This window comes from Sinohyriopsis cumingii, chromosome 15 (genome assembly GCF_028554795.1).
Source record: "Sinohyriopsis cumingii isolate HCF-2022 chromosome 15, ASM2855479v2, whole genome shotgun sequence".
NCBI lineage: Eukaryota > Metazoa > Mollusca > Bivalvia > Unionida > Unionidae > Sinohyriopsis > Sinohyriopsis cumingii.
The window spans coordinates 80954957-80975964 of record NC_142975.1 but is presented as its reverse complement, the minus strand read 5'-3'; the positions used below and the strand labels follow the sequence as shown (position 1 = coordinate 80975964).

Below are 21008 nucleotides of genomic sequence, written 5' to 3'. Positions count from 1 at the left end.
GTTCATAAATCAATGTTTAATTTTTAAAACTGACTGTACATAAAATCAACTACATTGTAAGAAGTTATTCCAATTGAATCAGCATGTGTTTCTTTTACCTGTATTTATTGTGCCATCTGTAGTCATATGGACTGAGCCAAATGTTCATTCCTAAAAAGTTCTTTTTTGCACAATATTCAAAGGTAAATGGATTAATATTTTCTCTTTTAATTCGCTCTTCTTCCTCCTTTTCTTTAATTAACATCTCTTTTGTAACAACTCTTGCTTTAAATGGCAATATGTGTGCTGCTTGTTCCATAAATTTGCTTACTTCTTTAAATTCAACGGTTCCCCCCACTTCAAGAATAATTCTATCTGGACGAACAGGAAATTCCCATCGGTCAATGGAACCCTTTCCACCGCCCATTCGTTTTCCTTGACCTTTCTTTGTGACAGACTGCCAGGGTTGGTCGATTCGCCAAATAGCAAACATGCGTTTCTCATCGATATTTCTGTAAATAATGCCTCTCACTGCTTCTATCTGTCCATGCCTGAGTCTACCACCCTGAACAGCCTGTAAAAAAAATATTTTCAAATTTATGTAAATGTAACTGGCATCAAAATTTCATTATTTAGAACACGTATGGATAAAACTATTATTTAAAACCGATCACCATGACAAGATTCCTAAACAAGAATACTGTGAACAGCACATTGCATGTCTGAATCATGTTTAAAAGTCCTCTATGTAGTTACTTTTTGTGTGGAGACCATTTTCCTTTTCCAGTCAGTAACCTTGAATTATGACCTTTTCAGACCTGCCAACCCTGACGAGTCCATCTCAGTAAGGCAGTTGATTTGATTTTTTTCTTTAAGACTGACCAGTTTTCAGTAAGGTGTAAAAAAAATATCAATAATTGCTATTGTAAAGCTGGAAAACGTAATTAAAAGTTTGAGGCATTGACATAAAACATTATGTTCAACCACTAGTACAGTTGCACAAACTCTAGTTCCAAACCCTATGCATCTCAATGGCTTGTTGCTATCTCTCAACTTGATGTAATTCTTGGAAATTCTTTTCCATTTCACATGCTGACAGCAATCATATCTCCCGCCATGAAACATACTCAATTTGGTACGTGATGTTCAATAAACGTAACTGTGTCCTTTCCAGCTTTTATTGACAAGAATCTGAATAATCCTTTTTATTCTTCTGTGTTGATTATTAATGTGTTTCTAGAAGCTTATTTTCAATTTTGTCTTAAACATCCATCGCTTTCTGGACGCCATTTAAAAAAATTCTATAATCAACAGTTTGATTATGCAGATTCTTCACATGAAAAAATAGGTGCAGTTTAAAGCATCTGGGGTGCTGCTGTAAAGTTAGTCTGGTTCCCTGACTAATTTCATCAATTTTAAAATGCAACCCGAATCCAAAAAAAGACCAGGGATGAACCAATTATCCGGATTTTTCTGCAACGATCATTTTTCCGTAGTTTTTTCCAGTTGGCCGTAAGTCCGTATTTTAAGGGTACTTTTTATAAGACTTACGGCAAAATCATAAGAGTTGGCAGGTCTGCCTTTTTAACCTCAAACTGATTGTCTTGTTCCTATCCATATCGGCAAGCTACTGATAAAGTCTTGTCGAGGTACCTGGTGTAGACGTAATGCTATAGTGTGGAAACCAATTTTCTTCTTTCAGTTATAGTGACCATGACCTTTGACTCTCAAATCAATACGGTTCTTCCTTACCCCTAGTAAAAGCCATCCACAAAGTATGATCCCAGTATATTCTGCAGAACTAATGTTATTATTCTGTCAGCCAGTGACCTTGACCTTTGACCATTTTATTCCAAAACTCAATAAGCTTGTGTGTGTGTGTGTGTGTGTGTGTGTGTGTGATTTGGATTTTTAATGTAGCTTTAACAATTTTTCAGTCATATCGCTATGATGTCTGCAGTGTGAGAGTTTATAGTGATGTCTATGCTGCAAGCATGTAGCACGATGTCCCACCCAGTCACATTATCCTGACACCAGGCTGACCAGTCCTAACACTGACCTCTTAATGCCTTAATGCTGAGCGCCAAGCGAGGTAGCTGTTAGTACCATTTTTTAAAAGTTTTTGGTATGACTCGGCCAGGGATCGAACCAACAACCTCCCGCATCCAAGGCAGACGCTGTACCCACTATGCCACTGAAGCAGTCACAATCAACAGCAGGGAAAACCTAATCATTGAGACCCATACTGTTTAGACCAAATTTTTTTCGAAACATGAGTTTGGGTCCAAATTTTAGACTTTTTTGACTGAGACCTAAAGTACACTGCACATGGACAGGGGAAACTTTTCAAAAAGTAGGATAAGCTTGTGATTTTGAGTAAAAGTGGCCAGGACACGAAAATGATGGGTCTAATAGGCAAAAAAATGGAAGTCCCAATTTCAACCCTTCAGCACAAATGCAAGCAAAAAAAACTGATCCAAAACATCTTTAATGCTCCTAGGCATGTGGCTAAAAAATTCTCTTAGAAGTAGATGTATTCTGATGTATTCAGAAATAACCCCAAAAATGCATTTTCTAACCCCATTTTAGGTGAAACTGGCAAGAATCTCCAGGGGATAATGAGGTAATGAGCATATTTGTAAAACTGTATTTATCACATGACAAAAAGCACTGATTTTATCCAAGAAAATGACAATTCTTGTACTGTAATGTGAATTTACTTTAAATAGAAAAGAAAAAAATGCATTTCCTACCCTGATTTCAGGCAAAACTGACAAGAATCTCCAGGGGTTAATGAGTTTATGGATGATTTTCAATGATGTCACCAAATTTATAATACCCCTTGTCTATTTGATCATTTTGCACTAATATTACACAGAAATTACAAAAATAACCATTCCCTGACAATCACAAAAATAACCATTCCCTGACAATCTGTAAGAAACTTTTGAAAGCCTTGTTAACTCATTAACCCCGTGTGCCAGGTTTACACATCATGAAGTTGTACCCTACTTCTGAGCTCTGTGATGTCAATATCATTTAAGACACACCAAAGTAGGTGGTATTACAGAAAAGTGGACAGACGTAGCTTTACAATGATACCAAATAATGTCAATTTTCAAATCACATTACAAAATACAGGCAGGAAAACCAAATTTCTGAGACCGGATTTCTAAGGCCAAAATATTACAGGTTTTTGGAACCAGAGTTAGTGTCCAGATATTTGACTTTCTGGACTGAAATCTAAAGCTGACCAGTCTGAACTGCACATGGACAGGTGAATCTTTGCAAAACATAGCCCAAGTTTGAGCATTTGAGATCTGGAGTAAAATGTGGCCAGGATGGGTTCAAATGGCAAAAAAAAAAAAAGAAAGCAGCCCAGTTATTTTTCTTCTGTATGTACATGAGCAAAATGGTAAATCCAAAAACAACATCTTTAATACACCTAGGCATCTGACTAAAAAAAAATCTCTCTGAAGCAGATGTATATGGATGTATTCAGAAGTAAGTCCCAAAAAATGCATTTCCTATCACTATTTCAGGCAAAAATGATAAGAATCTCCAGGGGTTAATAAGTCAATGAGCAAATGTGGAAGTCTGCATTTATCACATGACAAAACCACTGATTTTATCCCAAAAAATGTCAAATTGTAATGCAGTAAAGTGAATAAGTCTGTAATGGATTATAGCAATGACATATTTATATATCATGTGAGGATGACTTTTAATTTCACAATAAAATTTTTATATTCACATTTATTCTGGAGTATCAAAATTTTGATTCCCTCTCTGTGGGGAAAATCTACATTGAAAAAGGGGTAAGGGGATGCGGAAATGACTGATAAAGAAATTAATATACATATAAGCTATTTTGCCAATTTTTAGTTAATCATGTGGCATAACTTAAAATTAAACATCATAATATAACTAAAATTATATATATTACTCTACCCTGATATTCCTAGAAGCTGTCGTTATGTAGATGATAATTGTCTGCTTGATTACCTAAACTTTTGTCAAGGTTCCTCGATTTTATGTACCATATATGCTCACTTATAATTAGAGTCAAATTGCAGACAACAACGATCCTGACCTGCCATAGTATAATGCACACTGATTGCTCCTAACAAACCGCACAGACCAAGATCTGCCATTGCATTTTGCGACCGCAGATCCAGGTCTGTGCAGTTTGCAGTTGGACTCGACTTATAAGGAAGGACCTTCAGTGTCTTCATTAATATTTCATAGCAAGGAAGCAGCGTTTGGCCAATATTCAAATGACTTTATGTCAGGTTGCTCAGGGTTCATGTTCAAATTCCACTATAAAGTTGTTCAATTGTTATTCTGTGCTTAGTTCAACTAGCCATATTTGATTGCAGACCAGAAACATCTGTATCAAAACAAAAGCCCATCATGCTATGGTGCATTCTGTAAAATGTATGTAAATTTAATTACAAAATTTTTATCAGCAGTTTTTTGATGAATTTTGGTTAAACATTTCTTAAATATTTTTTTCTTCTATCTTTAGTAATTGCAGCCATATTTCATGGTGGATCAACATTTTTTTACAGATGAAATGCCCTTTTAAGCTAGGGTGCTTTCTCTCAAATTTGATCAAATTTAGTCAAGCAGTCTAAAATGAAAGCCCTTTGTGGCAGGATGCATTTTGCCAAGCTTAGCTGAAATTAGTAAAGTGGTTTATGATAACATTTAAAAATTGCAAATGCTGATAAATAAGAGACAGTACAAAAAGTGCTGATGACACACAACACATGCTGTCTGAGGTTGGACTCAACTAATAAGTGAGCATATAAGGTACCGTATATACTCGCGTATAAGCCGACCCCCACCAAACTGAATTGGTAAAACTGTTATAAAGTGCATGACCCGCGTATAAGCGACCCATAATTTCTAGTCTACCAGTGCATCACAAGTTGCACAAAGTGAGTTCTGAATACGTTTATTTAGGCAAATCACATTATTAAATAAAATCAAAGTAAGAAAGCTAATTTATATGTTGAAATAAAAACAATTCTAAAGTGTTAAGTCTTAAAGGAAATTTAATTAATTCTCATTCTAAAATCATGAATTATAAAAGTTTTATCACTTTTAGAATCCTTCAAAATCTGGCTTTGTATCAGACTCGCCAAACAGTTCACGAAACTCGGCTTCTGTTACGGGTGTGCTTTCATCATATACGTTGTCATTGTCATCATGGTCATCCAATAGTGTGATTTAATTGATCAAAATATGATTGGTTTCAGCGTGGACATTATTCAAGTATTGTGACAGTTAATAACTTTGAGCAGAAACCATGTCCACTACCCTATCTCATTAAACAATACATCTGAGAGTCAGCATGTATTAGAAAAGTCATTGGCATTGTGCAACAAAACAAACCTATTATCCCCGAGATATTTACCACAGATTATGCATATGGTAGCTATTGTACAACACTCTACCGCTAACAAACCACTTTGCTTTACAAACAACTAAACAACAGTAGTATATAAACTGTGGCTGCCGATTACTTCTAAAACACCTGTCAAAGAAATCAAACAAATTATATTGTTTTACAATTATTCACGCTGACCCGTATATTGCCCCGTTATTTACCCTTCCTAAGCATGTGCGCAACAAACACCTATGGAGCCTCTCGCTACTGTTCCTTTAAGTCTATCGTACATGTATTTCTACTCTCAATCAAAATGTTTGTCGTATATACCTTCAGTATCGTAATTCTTTTATTTTTTTACGTAGATTCTTTTCACATTTACACTGAAATAAGCTAGTGTGCATTTGTACGATACCGTTGAGTTTAATGATTACTGATTAGCTGAGGGTTAAAATACTTGACTGGAGATTACTAATATGGCAGTTCTTTTGGAAAATACACGTACCACCATGGCTCAAATAACACGTATGGCTGCATTTTCTGGTGGATGGACATCTGTCAAATAGATGTCAAGTACATTAAAACATGTTTTTCATTCATTATCCTACCACTTAAGTTAGAAAAAAAATATTTGTTTCACTTCACGACAGCACAAATCTTATGAGCCATGTGACATCATTAGGCATGTGATCTCATCTTTGGCGATCGACAGAAACAATAAATACTGGAAACTGAGGGAAAAAAGCATTAAAAATTTCAGACTTGGACCTTGGTCCACAGATAAGCCGACCCCCCCTTCTTCCAGGCCTTATTTGTTTCCTAAATGTTTTGGCTTATACGCAAGTATATACGGTACATCAAGATTCAGATGTCTTAATCCATCTGGTTATCAGTCAACTGGGATAACTGATAACCACTATTTAATTTAGATTTGCTGACTGATCAATTACACAGTTCTCTAATGGCCAACCTGTATCCCAAACTCTGCATATTGAAGTTTGTTGTGTATCAACTCTGGCCCCCTCATAAGTGCCAGGTCCTTCATCATTTTTTGTGGTCTCTGATCTGATGCAAATTTTGGAACTTTGTCAAAGAACTTCAGTTTTCTTTTCTCGGGAAATTCCACATCTAAAATGAGAGAAACAGTCATGTATCATCACTCACAACACTGACATTTTCTCAGTACATTATACAATTGCCTACAGTGCTCAAAACATCTGACAGCCGATGCCTGGTTGCCCCTCTAATATCAGATTGGGCCCATCCTGTATTCTAAGTGAGGTGCGTGTCAGGCTCGTCAAAAAATCTAATTTAATATAATTTGTGAAAACTTCAATCTTGCTGATGAAATGCAGATGCTGACCTGCCATAACATGGTGTCATGCTAAAACCAAGTTTATTACTCCTGGATCGTTTTTCAAAAAATATGATTTTCAGTAATCTTCAAAAACTGAAGAAAAAAACTAACACTTCAGTATATGCCCATTACATGTAGCATGTATAAATGGTAAACAGCTGTGATCGGATCTGATGTAAAACTATCCTTTGGGCAATATAAATAAAGGCAATGAAATGGCAAAGATGCCAGGTATAAAGCACTATTTTATGTACGTGTACATGTATTACTTAATTTGCTGATGTGATGTGTCTAAAGACTGGAGTGAATGAACCCATTATGCTAATATGCATAAGTGAAAAAGATCACAAACTGGAACAACCCACTATAGGTAGTTGTTGTTGTAGGTTTTAACACCATATTTAGCACAAGATAGGCTATACATGGCAGCCAGTATAACTGGCAGAGGAAGAACCTGGGAAAACCCCAGGAAGAACCACTGACCCACAAGAAGCTACTGGCAAGCTTTCTCTCATACCCACACTGACCGAACCTGAGACTGAAACCCCCATAGACAGGTGAGATGGCAATGATCAGTAAGTAACGGTGAGCACTTTAGACCACTTGGCCACTCAGCCCTCCCCCCACTATAGGTAAATCAAACAGATACTATATGCATATAGTGAACAAAAGTTATTATATATCATTGCCTTGAATGAAAATATTTATGCCATCCATATTAAAGACTAGTGACAAGTTGGTGAACTGTGGCAATGTTTCTTTGAAATCCAAATTTACCCCATATATGACATGGAAAACATGATTATTTCAGTTGTCGGAATAGTGTTCAAGTGTGATTCATTTCTGAAGGCAATTTAAGCAAAACAGGCAAAAACAAATTTCAGAACTCTTGGTTGACAAATGTTTACTTTGTGAAGCATGCCAGCAAATAAAAGGGAGGGTGGCATTTAATTTGTTGCATATATGGCAAACAACATACTGACATACATCATCCATGTGTGTACCATGTCAGTTGAAATAAGAACATCACCTGTATTTAACATATTCAAAACACTGAATTAAAAGTTTTGATCAGTTTTCTTCATTATTATTTTTTATGTTAATCTTGTTAAAATACTAAATATTAATTGAATTATGCTTCTCACGGTGGTTATAGCCACGAAACTGATCGACTGTAAGACAATAATAAGCACACACTTGTATCTGCACAGTTGATTGGTGCTGATAAAGCATTATCATCCGAAAGAGGCATTTGATTGTAGTCCATGCTTGTAGAATTTGAATTAGGGCTTTTGATTTTTTTCAGTCACCAGCCTTGGGTGGTGTGTAAAAAAAATTCTTTGAGTACTGGCCTGCCTTTGTTAAAGTTATTAACTGTTAAAATTTATGACAAATGCATTCATTTTATAAAAGAAAAAGAACAGTAGATCATTAAGTATCAAGGGATGTTGGTTGTCATTAAGGACTCCATTTGTTTTGCCTGCCCTTTATACAGCTAGCACATTGAGCTTAATGTAAATGGACATGATAATGGTGTGGACAGACAAACAGACACATGCATCTTGTATGCCAAATTTATCACTATTGCCGGATTGACAAAAATTACTGAAATATTCTACCAATGCACATCGGTGAGAATTCATTTTTATTTTATTTTAACAGTGTTGCTGTGGATCTCAGAACTCAGTTTTGCAGCAAGTGTAGGAAAAGAAATCACTGACAATAAGAGGATCTTAATCCATGTCAGTCTAACTTGGAACGACTTCCTATACCCGAGATCCTCTGACCATTAATACCGGTATATTCAGTGCTGTTATGTATATTTGATTTAATTTATTTGTCTGTTTGTTAGTATTTAATTTTTTTATTCATCACATGTAACTTTATTTATTGGATTTGACATTTTTCAGAAACTGGGTACTAGTACTTGGGATATATGATTTTTGGCTAAAATATTGTATTCCCTTAGGTTTTGAAATTTAAAAAATCCCAAGTATTATTTTACATTTTTGAAATCTTTTGTGAAATTATAGTCTGACAGAACTACAATGGAGAATTTTTGAGTCTGGTAATAGAGTTCTGTCTCTCGTGCTCATTCTTCAAAATTTTCTTTAGATTCAATATTACAGCCCTTACAAAGTTAAGAAGAAAAGGAATGAGTTAAATTATAATGATAGTACTCCTGGGATCTAAATAATTTAAAGGAGTACCAGTATAGTGAGAGAGATAGGTTAATCATGCAATTAATTTAGTTGTACCTGTCCCACTCAGTGAAGATTATTTAAGTGAAGGAACACCATCGGACTCTACTGATATTGGAGTGACAAATCATTGGAATTAAAAAATTATGAATAATCTTGACTAGAAACTTTCACATTTGCAACAGCAAAAAAGGAACGAACTTAAACATTTATTATTTGAATATGAGCACTTATTTCCAGATGTTCCTACAAGAACAAACAAAATTTTCCATGAAACTACACCCATACAGGATGAAACGTCCCAAACAGGAATACATACTTGAAAAAAGAAATTCAGTAATTGCTGGAAAATGATTTCACATAGCCCACTAAAAGTGACTGGAGTTCACCATGTATACTTGTTCCAAAACCAGATAAAACTTTCCATATGTGCACTGAGTATAGGAAAGTGAACAGTGACAAAAACATTCATTTCCATTACCAAGAATCGATGACTGCATTGATAAGATCGGAAATGTCAAGCATGTCACCCAATTTAACCTTATGAAAGGATTTTGGCAAATTTCACTGATGGAAAGAGCAAAGGAAATTTCAGCATTTGTGACTCCTAACGGACTTTATCAATATAAAGTGATTCCATTTGGGACAAAAGGTTCACTAAGTACTTTTCAACGTCTAATGAATATGATTACATCTGGTCTAGATAATTGTGATGCTTATATCGATGATGTCATCATCTACAATGACACCTGGAAAGAACATTAAGTGACAATACGGAAATTCTTTGACAGTCTCACTGATGCAAGTTTGACAATTAATTTATCCAAAAGTGAGTTCTGCCATGCTAATGTAGGATAATTTCTAGGATATATCGTGGGACATGGACTAGTTAAACCTATTGATGCTAAGGTCAAGGCTGTCTCTGAATTCCCTGTGCCTGTTAGTAAAAAGCAGCTGATGCGATTTTTAGGTATGGCTGGATACTATCAGAAATTTTGTTCCAATTTTTCCATAACTGCTTAACCCCTGACAAACTTATTAAGCAAAAAAAAACAAGTTTCTTTGGACTGAAAAATGTCAAAAGGCTTTTGATAAATTAAAAGCCATACTTAAAAGCATGCCAGTTCTTATGGCTCAAATTTCAGCCAATCATTTAAACTGTCTGTTGATGCAAGTGATGTTGGGGTTGGATCAGTATTGATTAAAGAAGACGAAAATAGTTTTGATCATCCAGTGAATATTTTTCTAGGAAATTAAATAAGCACCATTTTTCAACAATCGAGAAAGAATTTTGGCTTTGATATTGGCATTACACCAATTCGAAGTTTACATTAGTTCAGCTTCTTCAGTTATTATGTTTAGTGATCACAACCCCCTTACTTTCACCGGCAAGATGAAAAATAAAAATCAAAGACCACTAAGGTGGAGTTTATTGTTAGAGGAATATAATCTTGACATCAGGCACATCAAGGGAAAAGATAATTTAATAGCAGATGCACTTTCCCATGTATAGAAATGTATTATTTTATGTATATTTTGTATAAATTTATAAGAATTCTTCTTAACTTTTTTTAAACCTCATATATGATTAATGTATGTTAAAAAAAGCTTTCTTATGCAAATCATTCTTTTTCTTTATGGGGGAAGTGTTATGTATATTTGATTTAATTTATATTTGATTTAATTTAATTGTCTGTTTGTTAGTTTAACATTTTTTTTATTCCATTACATGCTATTGTAATGTAACTTTAATTACTGGATTTTACATTTTTCAGAAGCTGGGCGCTAGTACTTGGGATATATGAATTTTGGCTAAAATGTTGTATTCCCTTAGGTTTTGAAATTTTAAAATCCCAAGTATTATTTTACATTTTTGAAATCTTTTGTGAAATTATGGTCTAACAGAACTACAATGGAGTGAATTTTTGGAGTCTGGTAATAGAGTTCTGTCTCTCTTGCTCATTCTTCAAAATTTTCTTCAGAATAAATATTACAGCCCTTACAAAGTTAAGAAGAAACAATTAACAATAGAAACTTTGTATATAATGCTGACTTAGTTCCTGACCTTGAATCATGATCAGTAAGAGTTGAAGTAAACAACTTTTTTTAAATAAATTTTAATTCTTTCTTAGAGTAGATTCATAAAGTGAAATCGAGGCCATACTGGGAGTATGTGATGTTAGGTGTGACACTCATACGGGAATCTGTTTTGCATCTTAAATTAGTGTATAACTGTTTTCTATAGAGAATTTGGGCAGTCAGACTTTAAACCACTGACACTCAGAGGTGTTCTGTTGTGACCAGTTTGCATTGAATTTTTAATTTTTCTTCAAATTATTTGGATTCCAAGAGATTATTTTTCCCTGGAAATACTTGTGCTTTAAATTAATTATTGGACAAAGACAGTTATAAAATTGGAACATGTACACTGAATGTAGCTGCAGGTGCTACACATGTACCCTTAATGTAGCTGCAGGTGTTACAAATGTACCCTTATTCAGCCTGCAGGTGCTATGCATATATCCTTAATATGGCTGCAGGTATTAAACATGTACCCTTAATGTGGATGCAGGTGCTACATGTGTACATTGCATGTGGACAATGGTACTACACATATGCTATTAATGTTGCTGCAGGTGTTACACATTTATACTTAATGTGACTACAGTTGTTATGTATGTATACTTAATGTGACTGCTGGTGATGCACAGATAATCTTCATTCGATATTGGGTTTTTTCTTTATGCTTTATTGATTACAGTTTTCTCCTAAATTCATAGCAGTTCTTAAATGGGATAGGTGGTCACTCAACAACATGAGGACCAATTTTCAATGTTAGGCATGAAATTGATGACTTTTTTTAGTCATTCATGATGAGATTTACAATTATGAAATTATTATGAGAAAGACAGCAAGAGGCAAGGAGGGAGGGAGGAGGGTAGCACTAAACTGGATTCAAAGGTAATTTTTTATGAGTTGTTGTTGTTGTAGGGTTTATTGCCATTTTTAGCACAAAATAGGCTATACACTGCAGCCATTATAAATGTTGGAGGAAGAACCCGGGAATACACTGGAAAGAACCACCAACCCATGAGAAGCTATTGGCAATCTTTCTCACGTACCCACATTTGCCACACCTGAGACTCGAACCCAAGCAGACAGAGGTGAGATGGCAGTGATCCATAACAGTGAGTGCCTTATACCATTTGGCCACTCGGGGCCCCCATATAAGTTTTAGAACCTGTATAATGGACAATTAGCATAAAAACTATAACTAATAAACTGCAATTTGTTTCCATTCATTAAAGGCTAGAATGAAGTATATATTCCATGTATGATTATCAAAATTAATGCATACATTTTTTTTCAAGCATTCCAATACATTGAGACACTTTTAGATGTCTTTTGCAAAGACACACTCTATCAGAGCACATTATTTTAGATATCTTGTATATGGGAACACCCTATCTGACCACATTATTTTAGATATCTTGTACACAGGCACACCCTATCTGAGCACATTATTTTAGATATCTTGTACACAGGCACACCCTATCAGAGCACATTATTTTAGATATCTTGTACACAGGCACACCCTATCAAAGCACATTATTTTAGATATCTTGTACACAGGCACACCCTATCTGAGCACACTGCATTCATAATTCATTTACAACAACCCAACAAGAACATTAAGCTTCAAAGATTTGGAAAAAAGGATTTTGGCTACCATGTATGCATACTAAATTTCATAAGACAAGAGTATCATAAATATGATTACATGTGTCTGCACAACTAAAAATGCAAAGTGTCTTCAAGAGCACATTACACCCATTTCCAGTGTCTAATAGTTCTACTAGTAACGTATGGCTCACCCTGTGGACTACTGACCAACAGGTCTGAATAACCTTTTCCTCAATAACATGCAGACTGGAGTTCAAAAACAGACTGCTTCATACACAAGTATGCATGTTATAGAGGGACCTATGGAAAATTAAGAAAAGGATGAACATCAAAAGAGAGAAGGTGGTGTGGGTGGGGTAAGCGGTTGAATACTAATTTAATAATCATATTAGGAGAGTGTGTGTGTGTGTGTGATTTGGATTTTTAATGTAGCTTTAATAATTTTTCAGTCATATTGCTATGATGTCTGCAATTTGAGAGCATATAGTAATGTCTAGCATTGAGGCATCATGCCGCAGACATGTGGCATGATGTCCCACGCACGTTATCCTGACACCAGACCAACCAGTCCTAACACTAACCTCTTAATGCTTAGTGAAAAGCGAGGCAGCTACTAGTACCATTTTTATAAATCTTTGGTATGACTTGGCCAGGGTTCGAACCTGCGATTTCGTGCATCTGAGGCTGATGCTCTAACCACTTAGGCCACTGGAGCAGTCCAATTGGAAATAACCATCAATATATACAATCAATAGCTCTTTCTAATCAAGTTCTTTGTTTTTCTTTTTAAATTACCTTATTTTAAATATATGTAATCTCTGACAGATTGAATAAAACACGACTACAAGTGTAGGGATTTGCCAATTTTTTAAAAAGTCAGCTTGCCCACCACAAACTGACTTGAAAACTCCCTTACTCTTGGGAAAGACGAGCTTGCCGAAAACATGATATCCCAACACAAGTGCAAAACTAAGATACTTTAAGAAAATTATGTATATATTATATATACTACACACAAATAGATATGTAAATGGGAAAGAGTTTGAATGCAGATCTAGTTAGAACAGTGATAACATGCATGTACATAGATAAATGGATATGTAGAAATGGGTTTGGAGATAGCTAGGTTTCTGTCAGACAGATAGAGAAAGAGAGGTTTAGGTAAAAGACCTTGAACTAAAAATTCAAACAACCGATGATAAACTAAGTCATAACCAAGACAGCTGCTATATAATTTCAGGGTAAGCTTTTGCTTCTCATTTCCTTATTTTCCATACCTCTTGAACAGAACTGTAACAAAAGGCACCTGACAAAGTGCAAGGAATCTGCATGCATTAATCTTATTGTCAATGACTGTCTGGTTTCTGCAAAAATCATGCACAGTGACATTCGGTTAAAATCGTGCACAGTGACATTTGGATTAAATCGTGCACAGTGACTTTCAGTTAAAATTGTCACTGTGAGGTCATAGGCACTTCTGATGATGGCACGGAAACTGAATTAAATAATAAAACTAGAAAACAAATTTTACTTAACAAAACATATCTGTTTAACTTATTTTTTTCTAAATTAATGTGAACTTGAACCAAATTAAATATTGAGAAACCATTACCTTTTTATTAGATTTCCCACAACCCGGACCTCTGACTATGCGACACCACAACCTAAATCTTTTGTCATTACATTAACTATAAGCCATGCACAAATTTTGATCATGGAACTTAATCTGGACCAAAAGTTATTCTGCAACAACAAATTTTCTTTAAGCCATAATAACCTTGATATTTGGACTCTTCCATACCTTAAGTGCAAGCCCTCCACAAGGTGTAGAGACTTGAACAAAAGTTATTATGCAAAAAACATGTTTCATCTTTCAGTCACATTGCCCTTGACCCCTGACCCCTAAATCTGTAGGACTTCTAATATACCTATCATGCAAGTCATCCACAAATGTTGGCAAAGTTACTTGGCAGAAAACTGAAATTGTTTTATGCAGAAACCATTGTTCTTCCTTTAGTCATGACCTTTTGACCTACTGATCAAAATTCCTAATGCTTCAACCTTTCTATATGTGCAAGCCTTCCACAAGGTTCTGGTCTAGATCTGAGATGTAGAACTAATGCTGTTGTACAAAAACCACACACACACACACACACCATTCTATAAAGCTGAAATGTACAACAGTTAATGGCACAAGAATGATGAACTGCTATATTACAACAAAGCTGGAAAACTGCCTAAACAGAAATACTTACGATCATAGTTTGGAGGATGTTCCAACCTCATAAGCGAAGCCACTTGTGTACAGACTGGTGAAAGAAATTCTGAAAAAGAAAAGGTTTACTCATTTGAAATTGACAGTAAATAATTAATTTGCCAGACAGGAAATGCTTTGAAACATTTAATTATGATAGTGACTGCAACCTTGAAACAGCATTTTACATCATGTATCTATCCATCATGTATCTGTCTATCAATAATCAATGAACATATCTCTATCTAGGTACAGTATGTGTTACAGTGACTGCTAAATTAAAAATACAGTTTGTTAGCTACATACTACAAACATATTATGATTTAGACATTACATTCGGGTTCACTCAAACCAAGAAAGTTACATAAATGTATGGCTGCCCATGTTCTTCAAACAGTGACGTAAATGTATGGCTGTCCATGTTATTCATAGTGATATAAATGTATGGCTGCCCATGTTCTTCATTGAGTGACATAAATATATGGCTGCCCATGTTACTCATAGTGATATAAATGTATGGCTGCCCATGTTCTTCATAGAGTGACATAAATGTATGGCTGCCCATGTTATTCATAGTGATATAAATGTATGGCTGCCCATGTTATTCATACAGTGATATAAATGTATGGCTACCCATGTTATTCATAGTGATATAAATGTATGGCTGCCCATGTTCCTCATAGAGTGACATAAATGTATGGCTGCCCATGTTATTCATAGTGATATAAATATATGGCTGCCCATGTTATTCATAGTGATATAAATGTATGGCTTCCCATGTTATTCATACAGTGACATAAATGTATGGCTGCCCATGTTATTCATACAGTGATAAAGAATCTGACTGATTATCATAAGCCTATTTAAAGAGAAACAAAAATGTCATAGGGATCTTGATAGGGTCTATTCTCCTAAGGATTCCCAATAAAGTTTCAATTCTATAACAGACCCTGGTAACTTCTAGTCATTGTGATCAACAATTAACAGGGATCAAGTTAGACTTGAATTTTAGGATAGAACAGAGAAGTGAGAGATGAACAAGGAAAAGTGGGAGTAAAGTAAGAAATGCAAAATATATACAGTGTATATATATATATATATATATATATATATATATATATATATATATATATCTGACAATGAACAGTGTGAAACTAGTAAGCTCATTAATTCAGGACTGAGGAGACGACATTTATGAAGATATTTGTATGGGACGGTATGTGTGTGCCTGTGTGCATGTGTGTACATTACCATGAAGCTTAGTAAAATTTACTGAAATGTTTATGGATAGGCAGTATCAATGAGAAATATGTGTTAAAAGATGAAAAATTTACATATTTCATATTTTCTCAGCAAACCCTTGCTGTGACAGCCTGCACTTGAACACAAAGTGTATGTCAGAAATGCCAGACATTAAAGTGTATGTCAGAAATGCCAGACATTAAATTAAACCACATTGTACTTGTAATATGTATGAAGATAATTGGAGAGTGGCAAAAAATGGGCTTTCATCAGTATAGTCTTGTAATGGAAATAAAAATTAGGAGTCAGGTTGTTGAGTATGCACTCAAATTGAGATGTCTTTTTATGTGTGGCAAGGCTTAGAGAAGATACATATGTGTTATCAATGCAAGAACATAGTTGTGACAGTATCCCTCACATAGTTCTCCCATATATTCTGTTTTCATTAGCATGCCACTAATTATTTCATACAACAGTGGCTGCCATGGGAATGAATGGGGGTGTGTTTCAGCAGAAGAAAGGTAACTTAAGGAAGGATTTTTTAAAAACTGTATTCACTCTTTAGAAGGGTTATATAGATTTGTAATTTAGCTTCCTGGAAGAATGACAGGCCTATATACAACTCACAGAATGTTTAAAAGGCATTGTAATCATCCTCATCTTGAGTACACAGAGGGCACCTTCAGTACACAGAGGGTACTTTAAGTACACAAAGGTTAACTGTACTACACAGAGGGCACCTTCAGTACACAGAGGGTACTTTAAGTACACAAAGGTTACCTGCAGTACACATTGGGCACTAACATCATGCTTTTAGTATTTTAAAGGGCATCCTTGTTTTTTTCACAACGTAGCATTGAGTTTATAATAATGATAATAGTAGTACAGTAATAATAATAATAAAGATTGTACGAAGTATTACACAGTTTGATATTCATGTATCATGCTTTTTTCGGTATAACACCGTTCAGTACATATCATGGTAATTTAGTACAGCCCTTGACTACTGTGATGTGATAAGGAAGAGCTGTGTATTTTTCTGTGTATTTATGTATGTGATACTATCATGATATATACCATATTGAGATCAAGCATCAAAATACATACTGCAATATGAAATGGCTGCTGATCCTTAGCTCTTTTAAATGGTCAGAGAAGTATTCACGATACATATATTGTAAATGACACTGATTTTATAATTCAGTATTAACATAATAAATAAAGGTATCATTTTTTAATGGCGAAAGATCTGAGAGAGTATTTGGGTAAATTATTTGGGTATTTGAAAAGATCTTCATGAAAAATGAGTTAAAAAGATGAAAAAGACCTGCCAACCCTAACAAATCCTTCTTAGTTGATTTTTTCCACAAGTTGGGCCAGTTTTAAGTAAGATGTAACAAAATACAATGTACTGCTATTGTCAAGCTGGAAAACAAATATTTAAAGTCCAGAAATGTGATTCAAGACTGATGTACTGGCAATAACTAACTAACTATCTATCTATCTATCAGTACACTGACACAGTCACACTTGACGGTTGATGCATAGTCAAAGATAAGGTAAAAACTGTAGCACTAGGACAGTCAGAGGAGTCTTGATAGGAAAGGCTGAAATAAGTAAAAGAGTGTCAGTGTATGTTTTCATCCTTTCATACTCAGACCAATCCGGCTACCGTAGCAGCGATGAGATAATGAACCTCAACCAACATGGCCCGAGAATCACTAGGTCTTTCTTGTAGTTGAATAGTTCATTAGAATGTGATTTTGGAAAGCTCCCGCTTGTGAAATACCAAGTCAGGAGCTTCTGCAATTATTGATGGTAATTTGTTCCAAGTACCTATTATACTTGGAAAGAAGCTGAACTTGAAACAATTTGTTGATGCTGACTTTAATTGGAAACCTTATCCCTGTGGCTTGCCCTAGTTGGCTATACACTAGGGTTAGGTTTTTGTCCCATGGTAAACATCAAAATTCAACTCAAAAGTTTGTAAAGTTAATTTTAACCTTAATTGCTATCAGCTTTATATATAGTAATCCATTACAATACAGCCTTGGCAACACCAACCATCTTTCCTGCCATGTGACATACGGAAATCAACTCATGATGTCCTATAAAATTAATTGTTGCCCTTCCTGCTTCTATCCCCAACAATCTGAATATTCAATTTTATTCTTCTGAACTATTACAACTTTTTTGGATGACATTTTCATCCCAACCGCTCACTTGTTGGACACCATTTTTTAAAAAAAACAAAATAAAAACAAAAGCATCTGATTTACCCCGGTAAAGTTTGTCTGGTTCACTGACCAATTCCACTGAATGTAACATGAAACCCCTGTTCAAAATCAAGCATGGACAAGCCAGTATATGAATTTTACCACAAAAACAACCATATTTCTGTAATTTGGGCTTTTATTCCGTTGTCCATATTTTAAGCATAATTTCCATAAGACTTATGACAAAATTGTACAGGTTGGCCAGTACGATATAGCCTTCAAAAGAACTTATAAATGATTTTATATCTAATCCAAGTCAAACACATAATAATCCCCAACTACATCTGTGGAACCTGTATAGTGATTTTAACAAGAGAGAACAATGAGAATCCAGTTTTTTTTTTTTTAAATTCTCTAAGCAGATATCCCTACAGAAATTACTTTGCTATAAGGGGTCTTAGAATTAACTTTGCTCATAGGGATAGAAACAATCACAAGAAAATATATGCTTTTGGACAATTCATTTAGTCATCATCCTGTACTGATAGTTCAAACTAGTAAACATGATACACTAAATGCCAGAATAAATAGTTGTAGTTTCCTTTGACCTTTACTGACCCATCGGATATGTTTACATCAATGACAAATGTCAAAGTCTGTAAAACGCACACAAAAAACAGAGACGGACATGTTGGAAAGTTTAGATCAAGAGAACGATAACTTTTTAAAAGGGGATTTTAAAAAATGCACAAAACTTAGTCACTTTATTAATTGTGAATGCATGTATGTATGTATGTATGCAATTATGTATTAAATTATGTATTATTATTATTTAGCATATCTTTACAGCTCATTACAGTTTTTATTTTTTTGCAAATTTATTTATCATTCTTTCAGTCTGAAATTTCTGACACGTCTGTCTCTCTCTGTCTCTCAAAATTCTGCTGTGATGGCCAGACCTAAATGCAGTTCCATCCCAAGCATTAGTAAGTTCCAAGTGATAAACTCTCACTAGGTTTCCAGACATTGTTCTTGCCTTGGGGTGATGCTGCTTTCCACGCATGCACCACCAATTTAAATATAAGGTTAATAATATATGTTCTGACAGAGATTATTACTAAAAAGTGAGCGTTCTGAAGGATTTAACGCCATGAGTCAAAAGAATTTTTAGTTACCATCTGCATACAAAGGTCAGTTAAAATAAATTTATTAATTACTAGCAAGATTCCAATCCGATGGTCAGAACTGATGCGGAGGTTAAAACAGTGTAAAACTTCAGTATGGAATACGGCCCGACAACGTTGGTCTCCGCTGTCAAAAAAAAAAAAAAAATTAAAAAAGCGGAGACCTACTTGTTGGTCTATTGTACCTTATGCCTATTCGTGTATAAACTGAATATTATATTTGGGTCACTGATATTGTCTCAACAGAAACAGTATAATGATTAAAAATACTACTATACATTGTTTCAAATACGGATATGATCACCAAATTCATTGAAAATTGGTGCATTTTCAAGCATCGAAAATAGGTGTTCGAACGGTGGTGTAGTTCAATTCCTTAATAAAATCTCAATTTTCTTCATATCCAGACGTTTCTGTGTAAATTAGATAATTGAAGAACATTCACGAATGTATTTTTGTAATAAAGAAGAAAATAAAAACCTAATTTTCTGTATAGCAATCGAGTTGACGGATAACACCGACTCAACATTGTGGTGCCAATGGTGATCATCAAGGTAGAACTGTGATATGTTCCAAATAGTGGTGTCTACTAAAACTAGATTCCGCTTTTGAAATGGAGTCGAGTTTTGATTTTATTTTATTTTATTTTTATTTTTTTATTATTTTTGTTCTTTTTCTGTCAGTTGTTTTATGCAAAGGTGTCGTTGATTATTTATATTCGGATGAAAAATGTTTTTATATGTGTCTATCTTTGATAAATAAGGTGTGATCAGGGGAGCACGCATACTGGGGGAGGGGGGAGGCAAACAAATAGTGAACAGCTTTTAAGTTTTACGGATATAGGACAAAACATGTTTTGAGGTGATATCTGGGAAAGGGGGCCTCTTTGCCTGCATGTGCTGGCTCCCATGGGTGTTGTTACCGTCGACAAATTAAACCAAGAGTTATAACTACGTTCCATTTTATTAAATTATTAATATATCAGTGTATTAATTTTGTAATACATGAATTTAATAATATTTATTGAAGCAAAATTTTCAAGAGTAATAACTAGCTTCGAAAATGTTTGCACAAACAAACTCTTTAAGAGTTTAAGTTAATGTATCACAACAAGTCGGTTTGAAGTTTGTTCAAAGAATTCTCTAAATTGACATTTTTCTACTATAATCCCCTTCATTCTCTGGAGGTGGAAGATGCAATGATATTAGCAACAGAGAGGGTGAATAGACCACTTGTCTGAAACGTCATTTGCTTAAAATATAAGCCTTCCTACGAGCGATCGAAAAATAAAAAGCATCGACAGACTTTAAAAAAGCGTCGACACTTTACTGAGAAAATCTCTATGGAATTTCCAGTTAATATTACTCCATTGTCGTTGGTGATTTTTTCTAGTTTATTATGTACGCGCTTTACGCAATTACGTCTTCGCAAGGTCCCCACCCTCTCTGCTGCTATTAATTTATCCAAATATTTTATCATGTCCAATACGATATCTT

General features: G+C 34.7%; 1 protein-coding gene across 1 annotated transcript; it reads right to left on the bottom strand.

Moving 5' to 3' along the window:
- LOC149782173 (large ribosomal subunit protein uL16m-like) lies at positions 1–20073 on the bottom strand. The gene is made up of 4 exons (XM_089933597.1): positions 19993–20073; positions 14872–14940; positions 6345–6502; positions 1–553 (listed from the first exon to the last, which is right to left on the bottom strand). The coding sequence occupies exons 1-4, from the start codon at positions 20060–20062 to the stop codon at positions 95–97; spliced, it is 756 nt and encodes a 251-aa protein (XP_089789723.1). The 5' UTR covers positions 20063–20073; the 3' UTR covers positions 1–94.
- Between the last annotated feature and the right edge of the window lie 935 nt (positions 20074–21008).

Bases quoted from the DNA above. Each gene is read 5' to 3' on its own strand.
- LOC149782173 (XM_089933597.1), bottom strand. From the start codon at position 20,062: ATGATCACCATTGGCACCACAATGTTGAGTCGGTGTTATCCGTCAACT. The intron at 14,941-19,992 runs GTTTTTATTTTC...TTTCTTTTTCAG, and splicing joins ATTGCTATACAGAAAATTAG to AATTTCTTTCACCAGTCTGT. The intron at 554-6,344 runs GTTGGCCATTAG...TTTTTTTTACAG, and splicing joins ATGCAGAGTTTGGGATACAG to GCTGTTCAGGGTGGTAGACT.